The sequence below is a fragment of the Camarhynchus parvulus genome, chromosome Z (assembly GCF_901933205.1).
Source record: "Camarhynchus parvulus chromosome Z, STF_HiC, whole genome shotgun sequence".
NCBI classification, from domain to species: domain Eukaryota; kingdom Metazoa; phylum Chordata; class Aves; order Passeriformes; family Thraupidae; genus Camarhynchus; species Camarhynchus parvulus.
Window position 1 is genome coordinate 46480991 of NC_044601.1, and position 15021 is coordinate 46496011.

Consider the following 15021-nt stretch of genomic DNA (forward strand, 5'->3'; position numbering starts at 1 on the left):
CTTTCTTTGCATCCTCATACTGTTTCCTGTTTGTTCCTCAGGCTACTGCATTTACGTGTTAGACATGGTAGCCTCCCTAACTAGAACAGGAGGGTTCCAGATAAATTTTAAAGGCTTATCACTGTGCTGGAGAAAAACCCACAGCAATTTTACTGTTGTTGAATTACAAGAGGTTTGACAAGCTGAGGAGTAGCTTTCACTTTGGATTAGCATCTCATTTAGAGCTCAGGGAATGGCTCAGTTTTATATAAAAGTAGTAAATTTTTGTACTGTAAGGAAGAAAAGAAATTCCATGTGTACACATGTGTGTAGCTTCTTCAAAAACAGTTCCAATGCAGTACCTTGTTGGTGCCCTGGAATTAAGATGTTAGAAAAACCCTTTCACAAAAAAACTGAGAATTAGAAGTGCAAAGAATCCAGTGTAAGGTACAAAATGCTGCTCTGAGCACACAGTTCATATCTCTGGAGATGGTCCATTGAGCAGCAGAGTCAGCTGTGGCTCATAATGAATACCCACTGTGGTTCAGCAAGCTCCTAATGCTTACCTCTACAATTCTTTTTCTAGAAGTCACATTCTAGGAAATAAATTCTATAGGAAAAGTTAACTGGCTCAGATAAAAATCGTATTTGCCTAGAAGTACACCTATGTATATTCTTCCTTGTCTTTTTTGGAGATGCCAAGTATGATGCCTTAGTGTATAAATCTATTTAGTTTCTAAAATGCCATTTTGGGACCCTTGGCATGGATCCATAACACGCAAACATGTAGTGCAGGATAAAGCTGGGAAACTCATTAGGAATATAATTCTCCTCTCTAAAGCTGCTTTTTTACAGCAGAATACAGTTCTCCTAATGACACTTGCTTAGTGCACTTCTGTGTGATACTGTGTTGGATTTATGGGTGTTGTTTTCCTAAAGAGCTATTTGGGTTGTCTGTGCTTCAGTGAAACAACTTTCATATGTCTTGTAACACATCCAAAAGTGGAATGGAGTAGAACACTTGTCTAGAGTTTTAATGTAAAACAAAATGATGTAGTGAGCTTTCTTCTTCTACATGGCGGAGTGAAAACTGGCTCGTTTCCAACCTGGCTCCAAGATTTCTGGTTTCTGAAGTCACACCTATGGAGGTGATGTTAGATTTGTAATGCTGTCTTGCTTACAGTGATGCTGCCTTAGTGACTGTAAGCAAAGTGAACTAATGTCTTCAACTTTATTCTTGCCCTTCAGCTTTCTTATTTGTATTGATATTAATGTCCTAAAAGCATGATAGTTTGACTAAGCAAATAAAAAACAACACTCTGAAGAACTAAGCAGATTCAAAGCTCTTGTAATGTGATTTAGCTGCTGGAAATAAGAATAATATCACAGGGCCAAAGCATTTAGACCACCAATGTAAGGAACTTCTGGTTCAGTGATTAAGAGACTAATCTTTCTTGGAAATGCTTTGGAAGCAATTTTTCTTGGCTACTCAATATAAACATACTGGATAATATGGTTTCATGTCTGTTATTTGCCTTCTGAACTGGTTATGTATTCAATTAATACTGTTTTCTGTCTAGCACCATGTCTATCACATCTTAAGTCTCAAACACATAACTAGTTTAGTTAAACTCAGAGTTTAGTTAATCCTCCAACCTAGGAGGATTTAGTCACTGTCACTAACAAGAAGCCATGTTTCTACCTGCTTACTGCCAGGCAGACCTCAAATGTGTAAATTTCCTAGGACTTTTCCACAGCACCCTCACTTATCCCTCCAGCACCAGTACTGCATTTCATGGGTGAGAGTGGAGAGCTCCCATACAGGAGGAGGAGGATAATCTGCAGGAGTGCTCTGTACTGAGCTGGGCATTGCTTGAGGTTGTGTTGCACAGCACATTGGCTGCAGGAGCCTGCCTTGCCCAGAACTCTGCTGTCCTTGATGCTCACAAGGCTCAACACTGGCATAGAAATCACACAGGCTTTTTTAGATGCAAAGGTTAATAATACACTCCATGTTTTCTTCTAGTTTTCAGCTTTAATTACTGTTAATTCAAAAGCCTAGTACTGTTCAAAATATTTGAGTTAGACTCCCTGGGGAGACTTCAAAGACTCCCTGTGAATACTTCAAAGCATGCTGTTGCTTATTGATGGCTTACAATCACAGATAGGACCCTCTAATCATTTTGATATGCCATGTGAATGAATGTGAGAATTTTCTCCTTAGCCCTTGTCCTTTTCTGTTATAGTAACATTGTGGTGGTGACATTTAAAGTATGATAGCTGTAGGCAAAAGCTGTAACTCATATTAAAACCCAAATAACAATGTTTCTCAAATGTCTCTGTAGATGGATGGAGGTCTGCTTGGATGAAGAGCTGCCCCCAACTACGGAACTGGAAGAAGGCTTAAGAAATGGTGTTTACCTTGCCAAGCTTGCAAAATTCTTTGCACCTAATGTGGTGTCAGACAAAAAGATCTATGATGTGGAGCAGGCACGCTACAAGGTAATAACTTTCTCAGTTCTCTCACCAGGATGACAAAACCCAGCAATGTTTGTCTTCTAGCTCTTAAAGATTCCCAAGCATGGCTGGTTAGCTTTCTGTATCTTTCTTTTAAGGCTGTAGGGACTAGATAGAAGATGCACAGCTGCAGGAAGCCTGTATGATAAATTAGAAATATTCTATCCTTAGAAAAAAATGTTTTGGTGTTGTTTCAAGTTTTTAAAGCTGCACAAATTACACTTCTGGCTCCATGGAAATCATGAGCTTTTCAACTGATAAAGTTATTTCTCATTAGGAATAGAAGTCAAAAGCAATTTGACAACTATTTCGAACTTTCTTCATTTTGTATGTTGAAATTCACTTCATTTGATCTCTGTGTTTGTTTTATCAGCTTTAACAACAAGAAGCCAAAATCAAGCTACCAGTAACTGAGCTTAGCTTGTTCCCTGTGCAGACTTTTGCTAGCTCCAAGAACCTCGATAATACAAACATATGTACACTCATGCACAGTAGTCCCACTATAGAATGCATTATCTCAACATGTAGAGGGGGCAGAAAATATTTATGGTTAAGAATTCCAGTTACATTTAAATATTTCTCTTGAAAATCTCAAAAACTTAAGGGATTCCTTTTTCCCTTTACCATAAAAGTTAACATTGAAAATAAAATAAATACTTTCCCACTGTATTCGTATGCTGCTTGTATAGGCTTTAGGGAGGGTCAGGTATTCAGGTAGAACTGAAGACTTCCAAGACTTCCTTATCTATTCTTCATGGTAGTGCTGAGCTGTGTCACAACTTCTGTGTTTTGGTTTCTTGTCTTTGACATCCAACCTCTACTCCCAAAGAATACTGAAGGACTGTACAAATTTCTACTTCAATCACAGTCCACCCTGATGGGTACAAATCTGGCTTATGTAACATGAAAGAATGAACTGAACTCAGTGTGGAGCTGTTTATGTGTTAGGATGCTTCATTAGCAAAATTGAAGCTGTTACACTTTGGTCTCTGGGTTCAAATAAGGGAAAACCCTGTGAACTCGACTTCAGGATATAAAACTGGGAAACAACAAGAGGATCAATAAGTAGAGAATTTTCTTAATGTGACTTTCATAATCTTCTATGTTCCCAACAGAGATCTGGCCTTCATTTTCGACACACCGACAACACTGTGCAGTGGTTAAGAGCAATGGAGTCCATTGGTCTGCCTAAGGTAAGCCTTTAAATTTCAGCAAAGAAATTTAAATAAAATCATTGGCTCAAATAATTGGCTCACTGAGATCCCCTTTCATTTGTTTGAGCATAAACAGTTCCTTATAGGAAGTCTAGAGGGAAGGGGTAATTCAAAAAACAAATCTGAGGAGAAGGTAATGTGGAAAGCAGGGGGAGTGTCAGTGCTGTGTTGCTGCTGGCAGTGTGTGAGGGCTGAGGCAGGGACACTAGCAGTGCTTGAGCTAGCTCAAACACTTGATATCTTACTGCTAGTACAGTCTCTGGGGGGGCCTAGAAAGAACATGGTTTAAAACAGAAAACTTAAATATTTGCTTCCTTTAGGTTACCTCTTCGCATCGTGCCTCTTGCTGCCTCCTCCTCTTACTGTATGTGCCAGTTTCTCTGCTTCTACCCTGTTTCCAGACTGTTCTTGCACCCTTCAGTGCATCTTCGTGACTGTGCTGCTGCTCTTCTTCCACCAGCTGCTTTCTTGGGTCACCTCTTATATTTACCTTCCTCCTTGCGGGTCTTCACATGTCATCTCCCCCTCTGCTGCTGTTTCTGGGCACCAGTGAGTCTATTTTGGATGAAAATCCTTTAAGAAAGGGCTGTGTGCAAACACCTATGCTGCTTGTTTGTACATTGTGGCAGCCACACACAGGCCAAGGTGAGCAGTTCCCCACCCCAGGGTGCCTGAGGGCTGCCTGAGGCACTGTGGTCAGGCGGGATGCTCAGGCAGCTCCTTGAAGGGCTGAATGGACCAAGGGTCAGCTGCTGTAGGCAAACTCTCTGCAGGTGCCCATAACAAAAAGGGCACTCGTGACTGCCGTCAGAAATGCCAGAGAGGTGGGAAGGTGTCCTGCCCTTTCCAGGTCAGGTGTTTATTTTTCAGTTGAGTCCTTCAGCCCTCTGTTCAGCTGGCTGATTTCCACCCTGCCATCTCTCCTCTGAAAGATTGTGTTTCTGTCGCAAAGGATGGTCATGGCCAAAAGCTTTCCCAATTCTCCCTCACAAAGCTGTTTTGAGCAAATGATGAAGAGGGCACTGTGCTCCTGACTTATTCAGTCTGGTCCTATTAACCATGGGACAGTGCAGCCCCGAGTGACCAGCCGGGGCTGGAAGCATGCTGCCAACTCTCATGGTTAACTAAGTCTTTTTATTATATTTCTGTGGAGAAACAGTGTTTAGTGACTGGGACCAAGGCCAGGAACAAATTAGTGGTAGAACCAGAACTGGAACTTATGATGTGACTTCTTGGCTAAATTGCTTAATATTCCTCTCTCTAAATATCTTCCTTTGCAAATGATGTATTCACAAAGTTAAGGATGCTGGCAATTAGAATTATGCATTTTTAAACCATACTTGATAGGTTTGGTTTGTAATGAGGCTTTGCAAATTGTAACTGCATTCCAGATTTTGCATGTCTGTAGAGGACAAGCACTACTGGCTGAGCTTATGCCAAAGAACATTTTCTAAAAATCTTGTTGAAATGCTGCCTGCTCATCTTCCTTTTTCCCCCTCTTATTAAGTAGCTTTTATGCTTTATTTAGCTGCTCTTTATGAAAACTACTGATTAAGTTAAAATAACATCAGAAGAGATGTGACTCATGGCTGTATAAAAGTAACAGCTGAAATTCTGTAAATTTAAGGTATGGTTTTGCAGAGTAAATGTTTCTGCTCAGTCATAAGTCTTCTCTTTTAAGTACGGGCTCTTTGCTTTTTAGATCTTTTATCCAGAGACTACAGATGTCTATGATCGGAAAAACATCCCTAGGATGATATACTGCATTCACGCTCTAAGGTAACTGCTGACAGCTATAAAAGTCATAGTAACTGCCAAAGTTTGTAGTGTAAGTCTTGAAATGGTTTCAGCATAACCAGTGTATCAAAATCTGTCAGAATTTTCAAGTTCATTAGTTATAAGTTGGAGACGAAAGTTGAACTTTGTCAGGTCTATTGGACAAATAACTTTCAAAATAGAAATTAAGGACCACGGAATTTAGCACACACATCCCTCTCTCAATAGTACACCCCCTTGCAAAATTAACATACTATTTCAAAATACATACTTCAGCAGAAATCAAACAAATTAAGAGAAACTTAACAAAACATTAGTAAAACCACGGAGCAGACATGCTGATCAGAGTGAAAATAATGATGAACGGACATATTTCTGTGCCAAAACTGAAGCAACTAATTACTGTATTCTGTGGTAATTAATGTAAAAATGACACATTCTCAAAGACTTCAAAATTCTGAGCAACTTGACTTTTAATGTAAAGTCAGAGAGGCCTTGACTACACCACTGAAAGTAGTGATTAAAGTTTTTTTGTGTTCTGCCTTAAGGATTTTCTTTATGTTTAGCACAAAAACACCTGCCCTGTGCTGTCCCTGGTGTGAGGGGCAGTGTTGTTGGCAGACAGCTCCACCCTCCTGTGGCTTTTCTAGTTAATTTCTTGCACATAGAGACCTTTCCCTTTAAATATTTTTGGCACTAATCTTTCACAGAACAGAATTAACTTGCACTTTAAACTTTCTTCTCTGTTTCTAATGTTGTTCAAAGGCACATCAGCTGCTCCAGGGCTGTAAGACAGAAACTATTTAATACATGCTTTATTGAAGCTTCTTTAAAGTTAATCCTTGAAATGATGTGCCCACTCTTGCAGTCTGGGATGTGCACTCACTCCCAGTAAACAGGACTTATCACTAATGTTCACTGTATTTGCTTAACATGTCAAGTGTTCATGCTTGACAGCCCAGTATATTTTTGCCATCTTTGACAAGAGTTGCCTCTTGAAATTATTGTACTTGGTGTACTATTAACTAGAATTGACACCAGGACTATTTGAGGGTGGTACTTGCCTGTAACTTGGTAGTGCAGTCTGTTCTGACAGCAGGTGTCCTGTGTAAGCTTGAAGTGATTTCCTAAAGAGAATATGTGGGGCTACAACCAAACCAGGTCAGGCTGACTCAGGGGCTGTGTGCCCCCCACCCCCCAGCTGTGTTGTGGGCCAGCTCAAATGTTTTGCAGGAGGTGCAAGAACACATTTAATTTTAATATTTACTCTCTCATGTATATAGGACATTATTAACTCTGGATTTGAATACTATGTAAACAACAGCTCCATCAAATATCTTCTTAATGTCTGTTTTATCATTGCAATGGCAATACCTCTTATCCTGAACTGAGGTTTACAGTGGATTGACCTATGGTAAAAATTTTCCTTTCTCCATCTTGGCATGCTCCAGGATTTATGCAGTACCAGAATTAGTCTGTGTTGTCTCAGCTTTCACTTCCAAGTTTGTCCTCTTTAAATTACTTTTTCTTGATGCATATCAACACAAAGCTCCAGCTTTGTACGTGTGTACTTATGTTTTTGGGTTTTTTTTTAGTGCTATTATTTTAGAAATGGACTTCATGTCAAATGTGTCATGCCATACTGAAGGGGAATAGGCCTGGAATGCATTTATTTATTATGCTTTCCCATGAGATTGTAGGCCCCTGTGCCTGCATCCTGTGCAGGATGTAAGAATAGAAGAAGCAATGATTGAGCTTTATTTCCATACCTTAAATGGTAAAACGCATGCCAGAAGTCCTTCACTTTAATCTTTCAAATAAACTTCAATCTCAATGTTGCATGTCACGTAAGCTACATTGCAAGCTGTTTGGGAAAGAATAGAATTAAGCACAGTGTGCTTTGCTTGGCCATCAGTGCTCCCAGGTGGATTGGCACCAGAGGAATGATGAGCTGTATCTGAAACCTATATTTGACATCTGAAATAATAATATTTTGCAGTAAAAGTCATTGGCTGTTTATTGTTTTGCTGATCTTTTGCTGCTAGAAGGCCTGAAGATAAATGGGTACTCTAAGCATGATGGTTTAAATATAGTTTTAGGGTATGTCCTGATTCAAGACTGAAGTTAGGACCATTGCACTTAAAGCATGTGGGATGACTTGAGCTGTCAAATACTACACTGCTCTGGCCAGGAAGGAGCTACTCAGCAAACATTTTCTTATATATTCCTGTTGAATGTAATTACCTCTTGCTTTTCTCTCACTGAAGCATCAATACTTGAAGTATTGACTGGGCTAAAGGCCAGGAAGAAAAGAATGGTAGAACTAGAACTTCTGCTTCTGACCTGAAAAATACAAAGGCATAGATTCAATTTCTTGCACCATTTTTTTGGTGAAAGCAGACTTGTGTTTGTTCCTGCACTAAATGAGGTTAAGAACAGATTCATTTAAATTAAGATGCTGAGTGATTCTTCATAAATAGCAGTGCTTGGAGATATTTTTTTCACTGAAAAATTTAGTTTTCAAATTATCTTTGTGAGAAGATCAGTGCTATATCTACACAAACTATCCCTCTAGAAGCTGGACTGCTTCACAGCATTGTTTTCCTAGGAAGCAGCAGAATAACACACATGCTGTAAAAGAAAAAACATGCTATTTTCATATCTGTTTTTCACAGCATGTTATACATGAGCTAATTATAAAACAAGTCCTGGGAACATCTGCCTGATATGAGATGCAGTTCTCTGTGTGTGATGCTTTCTATTGAAAGGAGTTTCACCTAGGAACTCCTCTTTCTCCTTTGTTTTCCCCTTGCCCCTGATGAATTCACTTTTCTTAACCATGGGGACCCCTGCTTTTGACTTTGTGTGTTTTCTGAGGTTCAAGTTACACAGCAAAAGCATTAAGCAAGCTGTTTCAAGTGAAATTATAGGTTAATTCAGGGAAGTGTCTTTGTGTTCTCTGCAAGACTCGAAGAACATTTTCAGCACCATCTGGTGGTTAATAAGTTTATCCAAACAAAAGAGTATAGGAAATGCCACACATGGTTCAACATCCTTCTGGAAGTGCTGAACAGCAAAAGAAATATTCTTTGATGTTCATAGCACTCTTTTTTTCTTGTATCTTTTTATTGTGGTGACCCAAAAAAGAGTCAGCACCATCAACTGCTGATTTCCATAACTGTTTGTATGACACCCAGCATTTCAGACAGGATTGTGTCCCTGTCTCAAACTTGGAGCAAAATATTTCTTCACTCAGAGTGGAAGGCAGACCAGGGTAACAGAGGAACCCAGTTCCTAACTATAGTCTTCTAAAGTCTATGTGTTTTTTTCCCCCTGAAACAGCTAATTTACATTTTAGACAGATTTGAAATATAAGAATGGTTATCAGCAATGGTTTTGAGAAGCTGTAAAGGCAGACTGACCTACCTGAGATCCTTTACTGTGTTCATCCAGATGGGGGCAGGACAGAGGAGTAGCTGTGGCAGCATGGAAGATAAATGAGGATTCCACGTGCTCCTAAATACGTACAACAGCTACAAAATATGTGCTTTGAAATGGCAGCCCATAATTTGCTAGTAGCAAAAAATCCCCTCTACAACAAAACACAGAAGGGGAAATATGCTTCTCTAGAAACAAAACCCCTAAAACACAAAGCACATTTGCAATGAATGATGTTGGGTGAAATAAGTTTGAAAAGAGGTGAAAAACAATCCTTTTGGAATAATGTGTTATTTAAGTATGGTTTTAAAAACCTATCTTTTTTTATTCTTTCTTGCTAAACTCATTTGTTTATTGAATTTCACTGATAAATTATAGAAACATCAGTCCTATGTAAATAAATACATGCCTTGTGTTTGGAAGCTACTGAGAAAATATGTATGTATTCAGCTGTTTTATTTCCAATAGCACCCCAGAGCTCTAGGAATGAGTGAAGGTATTTTTCATGCTATATTGAAATTAAAGTATTAGCTCTTGGATAGTACATTAAATCAACCTCCTTCATTTTCCAAGGGTAAAATAGCTAATGACATAAATATTTTGAGGTGGACTTACAGGTCTGTGTTCCTCTACCCTTAGTAAGAAGGGTGTCAGTGATTTATGTCTTCTTCTGTTAGTAATTACAGGGATGTAATTAATGCAAGTTAAACTAGAACATAGATCCAAAGATATAAGCTGTGCTAAAATGCTTTCAGATCTTGATTTCCCCTCAGTACTAGCTTTTGTATTTCTTTTCTGATCTTTCTGAGGTTTTCTTCTTGTTTATACATCCCCTCTGACCTGAGATACACTGACAGTGCCTCTCTCAGAGACGCTTCTTGGAAATTAAAGATTTCTCTTTCTGTAAGATTTAAAAATACAGCATAAAGAAAATTGAAGTGTCAATTTATTCTGTATTTCCACATGTAAGTCAAGGGTTAAAGGACAAGCTTCATAAAAGTGCTTTTCTTTTGTACAGAAAGCAAACTTCTCAACCACATGCAGAACTTTAAAGCCTAATTTTCTTCTTTGCAGTTTATATCTCTTCAAACTAGGACTAGCTCCACAGATCCAGGACCTTCTGGGAAAAGTAGACTTCACAGGTAAAAAAATACTTATCTAATCATATGTTAGATGGTTTTTTACACTGAAAATCTGCTAACATTGTACATATTGTGGCCTCTGTCCTCTGACAACATTGTTAAAACTGTTACAAATTAAACAGATGGGAGGCTGCACAGAAGGGAGGGAATTTTCATTGAATACTTGTCATATCTTAGAGTCCTTCAAAACAGGGAGGAAAACTGCTCAGAAGCCCTGGTCAGAAGCACTTTCAGAAACATTTTTGTAGGTATGGTTATTCATAGTGAAATTGTCATGCTTCTGTTCTGACAATATTTCCTTTTTTTTTTTTTTTTTTGGTCTGAATAGAGGAAGAAATCAGCAACATGCGGAAGGAGCTAGAGAAATATGGTATACAGATGCCATCTTTCAGTAAAATTGGTGGGATTCTGGCCAGTGAATTATCAGTGGACGAAGCTGCCTGTAAGTGTGACTCCTGTTCTCTACCAAATGCTTTGACACAATGCTAACAACATATTTTCTGTGCTCTCATTCACTTAGTTTGCCACCTCTTAAGAGCTGGAAAGGAAGGCAAACACATTGTTTTCATTGTTACAAGGCCTCTTCAAAATTTGCGGTCTGAGTTTTTTTGGTATCTCCATTGGCCCATAGGAAGTGCTACCAAAAGCAAAGATTTCTCACAATATTTTGATGGTTTTGTTTTTTATGTTTAATGTTTTCTGGTAGGTAGCGCTCCTCTAGAATAATGAATTGACCTCTATGAGTGCCTCTGCACCTTATGATTACAATGAAGACAGCCATGGGAACATGGTGCCTTCTCTGTGCCTCCTCTTTTTATTTTTTGCCTTTTGCAGTTTTCCTAAAACACCCAAACAGATTGCTGTGAGGACAAGTCACTGTTCCAGACAGAGAACTCTCTCACATATGGTGTTGTATGTTTGGAACTTGCCTCCCTGGGTAGCTCTCAATCTGTCTGACCACTGGTGTGTGACCCATTGCGTGGTAGAACCCTGCTGGAGGGTAGTCCCTGCTGGACAATTAGGGTTCTTTTGAGTCTATCTTGAACAGCTTCCATTCAAAAACAGAATTTTTCTGCTGCTCATACCTACTCATGTGTAAGTCTTGGTGTTTTTCTCTGTATCACTTTTTTTTTATGTGAAATGAAGTGATACGTTACCAAAAAAAATTGCTTGAATTTAAATGATATGAAATCAAGTGCACTCCCTTAAACCAACGCTTGAACTCTAGTTATTTTAAGATCCTAGTCTTTTCAGAAAAGTAAGCTGAGGAACAGAAGGGTTGTCTTTGCTACTTTATTCAACCCTGCAAAGTGGCAAGCTGATTCATGATATTTACTTAGTGTGCTGAAATTTTCAGAGCCTAACTTAAAACACACTGGATGTTGATTCACATTGTTTGTGTTGTATATTTTGAAACCCGCTTAATATGTGCATGCTTCACCAAAGCTAGATCTTAAAATGCTGCTTTTTGAAGTGGCAGGAGTTTTTTAAGCAGGCTTTTAGATATTTAGTGACTACCAAGCACTTTTTCAGGGAGCTCCCTCCACTGAAGATGAAAGAGCTTCATCCCCCGAAGATCCTTCACTGAAAGCCTTATTATAATGTGTAGGGATTCCTTAAACTTGTGAAGTGTTTTCAATCTTAGCAGAGCAGGGTTTCCTGATGCCGGTTCTGTCCCTCTGAGCAAGGATTGTGCTGTAGATCACATGCTCTGCCCCACGACAGGAAACATCTGCTATGGGAACCCTCACACACTAGTGAGGTTGGATAATGGAGATCCTGCCAAAGGAAGGGGTCTACCATCCTTCTTCCTAAGTGGAGTATGCAAAAGGAGATGGAAAAGTGGAACAGCTGCTGATGACTCCTGCTCTGCTGCCAGCAATAGTATAAATCAGCATGGGAAGAATAAGTTGAGGTTTCACAGAGAGCTTATTCTGCAAGGAAACCTCTCTCTTATTCCAAGCTTCCAGCCTGCTCTTTCAAGTCCAGTCAGGCTTCTCATTGTTTCTCTTGGTATGTGGGTTCACATCTACCAACATCTGTTTGATTCTCTCCTAATCTTGAATGTATCTTTTGACTCTTTTTGCTAGCTCCATTTAGGTTACTGAAGCCTCTTACACATCTGTAGAAGAGATAACACCCTTACTATGTGTTTTGTTATATGAGGATGTTTGGATCATATATGTGTCTAAGGACAGTTTTCTTAGTCCCTTGGAGTGGATATGGATGTACACAGAACCACAGAGTGCCTCAAGCAGAGAGGGACCCATATGGACAATTGAGTCCAAGTTTCTGATCTGCACAGGATTACCTGAAACTAAACCATACAGCTAAGAACATTGTCTGGATGCTCCTTGGACTCTGTCAGGTTTGATGCTGTGACCATTTCCCTGGGGAGCCTGTTCCAGTGATTACCACCCTCTCAATGAAAAACCTTTTCTTCATGTTCAATGTGAACATTGTCTTTTCACAAAGTTCAGTGACAAATGAAACCAATGTGCTTGTCTGCTTGTATCTCCTCCACCATGCTAGCTGCTAAGTCAGTGCTAAGCCATGGATTATCCACCAACAGCTATGCAAGTTGCAGTAGCTGCCATCTCTGAGGGTGTATAGCTTCAATTGCCCCTGTTGAGTGTTGAGTGATACGATCTTTTGTCTGACTTCTCTAAATTTGTACAGTCCTTTTTTCCCAAAAACCTCAAATCTGCAGCATCTCTGCTTTCTTTCATAAAGTGAGAGAAATTAAAGTCTTTTAGACTCAGATATTTTGACCTACAGTTAAACTTAATCCAAATAACCTCTTTTTACTGCATGCTTTTCTCCATTTTAGCAGCACAATGCAGGGCCAAGTAGAAAGTAAGTATTGACAAAGTAAGGAAAGATGGTCATTGTGTTTTCCCTTCACACATCTCCTTGGTGGCATGAAAGGAAATCCTAGGCAAGCTGCTGTGCTGATAAATGGGGAGCTGCAATGTTCCTCCTTCGGGATATGACCTAGATACACAGTCTGTAAAATATTTGAGATTAATGTGCCACCAGACAGGCACTGGGGTCTCTTTGTGGCATGAAGGCCCAGATGTAAAATGCAGCTGTAGTGCAAGTCCATCGTCCAGACTGATCTTAGGGCCAAATGTGTTCAGGGAGTAACTGGGAGGGGTGTGTTAGCTACGACTCTACATCTAATTCAGCTATTAGTGGTTTTGAATTTGTACACTCATGCAAATTTACTGTGTGAAAAAGCATGAGATTTTGTGACTCTTAAATTCTTGGAGCCAACTATTTGTTTAGTAGATGAAGTTTATTTCTCAAAGGAAAGGCTTAACACTTGAGCTGATCAGTGTCTGTGGTGTGTTCGTTCTATGGCACTCTTGTCCCTTTTTCCTGTGTTTTGAGGACCCTGCAAAGCCTGCTGGATGTTTTTTGCCTCTGTTTGAACTCTGCTGTTTTGTGGCTTTGCAGGTGACAGGAGGAGGGACCATTACATCAGGGTGTCTCATGTGCCTAGGGGGTCATGGAGATCTTGATGTACAAAGATCCATCTCAGGGAGGCTCAAATGTGATGTGCAGGGCTGCATTCTGCTTGTGGGGGAAGGGTCTTAAATGTGTTTTTCCAGAGGATAAGTTTAATGGAGCTTCAGTTTTCTTATTCTTGTGCAGCATATCTCAGATATACTCAGTTTAGACAGTACTCTTATATGGAGACACACAGCTTTAAGATAAGAACTACCAAAAATACTTTCAATTCCTACATGTAATTACCTTCTAAATAAAATAGGACTTGATGATAAAATATAAATCATGTTTTATTTTCAGTCAGTAAAATATTAACCATATCATGGTTTAACCTCAGCCAGCAGCCAAGCCCCACACGGTCCCTCACTCATTCCCCAACCAGCAAGATCAGACAGGTAAAAGCTGGAGAACTCACGGGCCAAGAAAAAGACAATTTGATAGGAAATGCAAAGGCCACACACACAAGCAAAACAAACCAAAGAATTAATTCAGTGCTTCCCATGAGCAGGCAGGTGTTCAGCCATCTCCAGGAGAGCCAGGCCCCATCACATGTCACAGTGACTTGGGAAGACACACTCCATTACTCCAAATGTCCCCCTCTTCCTTCTCCTCCCCACTTTATATACTGAGCTTGGTGCCACATGGTCTGGAATAGCCCTTTGGTCAGTTTGGGTCACCTGCCCTGGCTCTGTGTCCTCCCAGGCTGCCAAGCACCCCCAGTCCCCTCCCCAGTGTGGCTGTACCAAAAGCAGAAAAGGCCTTGGCTCTGTGCAAGCCCTGCTCAGCAATAACAGAAACATCTCTGTATTATCAACCCTGTGTTCAGCACAAATCCAAAACACAGCCCCATAGCAGCCACTGAGAAGAAAATCAACTCTGCCCTATCTGAAACCAGCACCTCCCTGTTTGGGGGAAGGGTGAGCATGGAACAGACAGCAATGTGCCACCTTTGAGTAAACACAAGGTTCTGCAGTCTAGAGGAAAAATGGTGTGGAATGTTCAAATCTGTAAATTATTGAACATAAATCCAACACTCCTTTCAAATAAATCAGAAGAAACAGTGACAGCTTTGACTTTTTTTGCTTCCTGAAGTTTAGGACTGTGCTTTCAATTTTAGTGCATGCAGCTGTAATAGCAATCAACGAAGCTGTGGAGAAGGGAATAGCCGAGCAAACCATCGTGACACTGAGGAATCCAAATGCAATGTTGCTCAACGTGGATGAGGAACTGGCGCAGGACTATCAGAATGAGCTCTTTGATGCTAAAAGGAAGAAAGAATCAAATGCAAGACTCAAGGTAGTGGTGTTTTATTTGTACTCCTAGTACACATGTTTCTTCATGTTTCTTGTCGTGCTATAGCATTGTTATTGCTCTAAAAATTAACTTAATTTTTAAAATTATTACAATTGGGAAGAAACCATCACTTTTAAGATAACTAAGAG

At 39.8% G+C, this 15021-nt stretch overlaps 1 protein-coding gene across 2 annotated transcripts in view; it reads left to right on the plus strand.

The window, feature by feature from the left end:
• The window catches only part of IQGAP2 (IQ motif containing GTPase activating protein 2), a 124023-nt gene that overhangs the window by 61808 nt on the left and 47194 nt on the right, over window positions 1-15021 (plus strand). For both annotated transcript variants that reach the window (XM_030969296.1, XM_030969297.1), the window contains exons 3-8: window positions 2325-2481; window positions 3612-3689; window positions 5413-5489; window positions 9999-10066; window positions 10395-10508; window positions 14697-14875. In XM_030969296.1, coding sequence (XP_030825156.1) covers window positions 2325-2481; window positions 3612-3689; window positions 5413-5489; window positions 9999-10066; window positions 10395-10508; window positions 14697-14875 — 673 coding nt within the window. The remainder of the gene's footprint in view (window positions 1-2324; window positions 2482-3611; window positions 3690-5412; window positions 5490-9998; window positions 10067-10394; window positions 10509-14696; window positions 14876-15021) is intronic.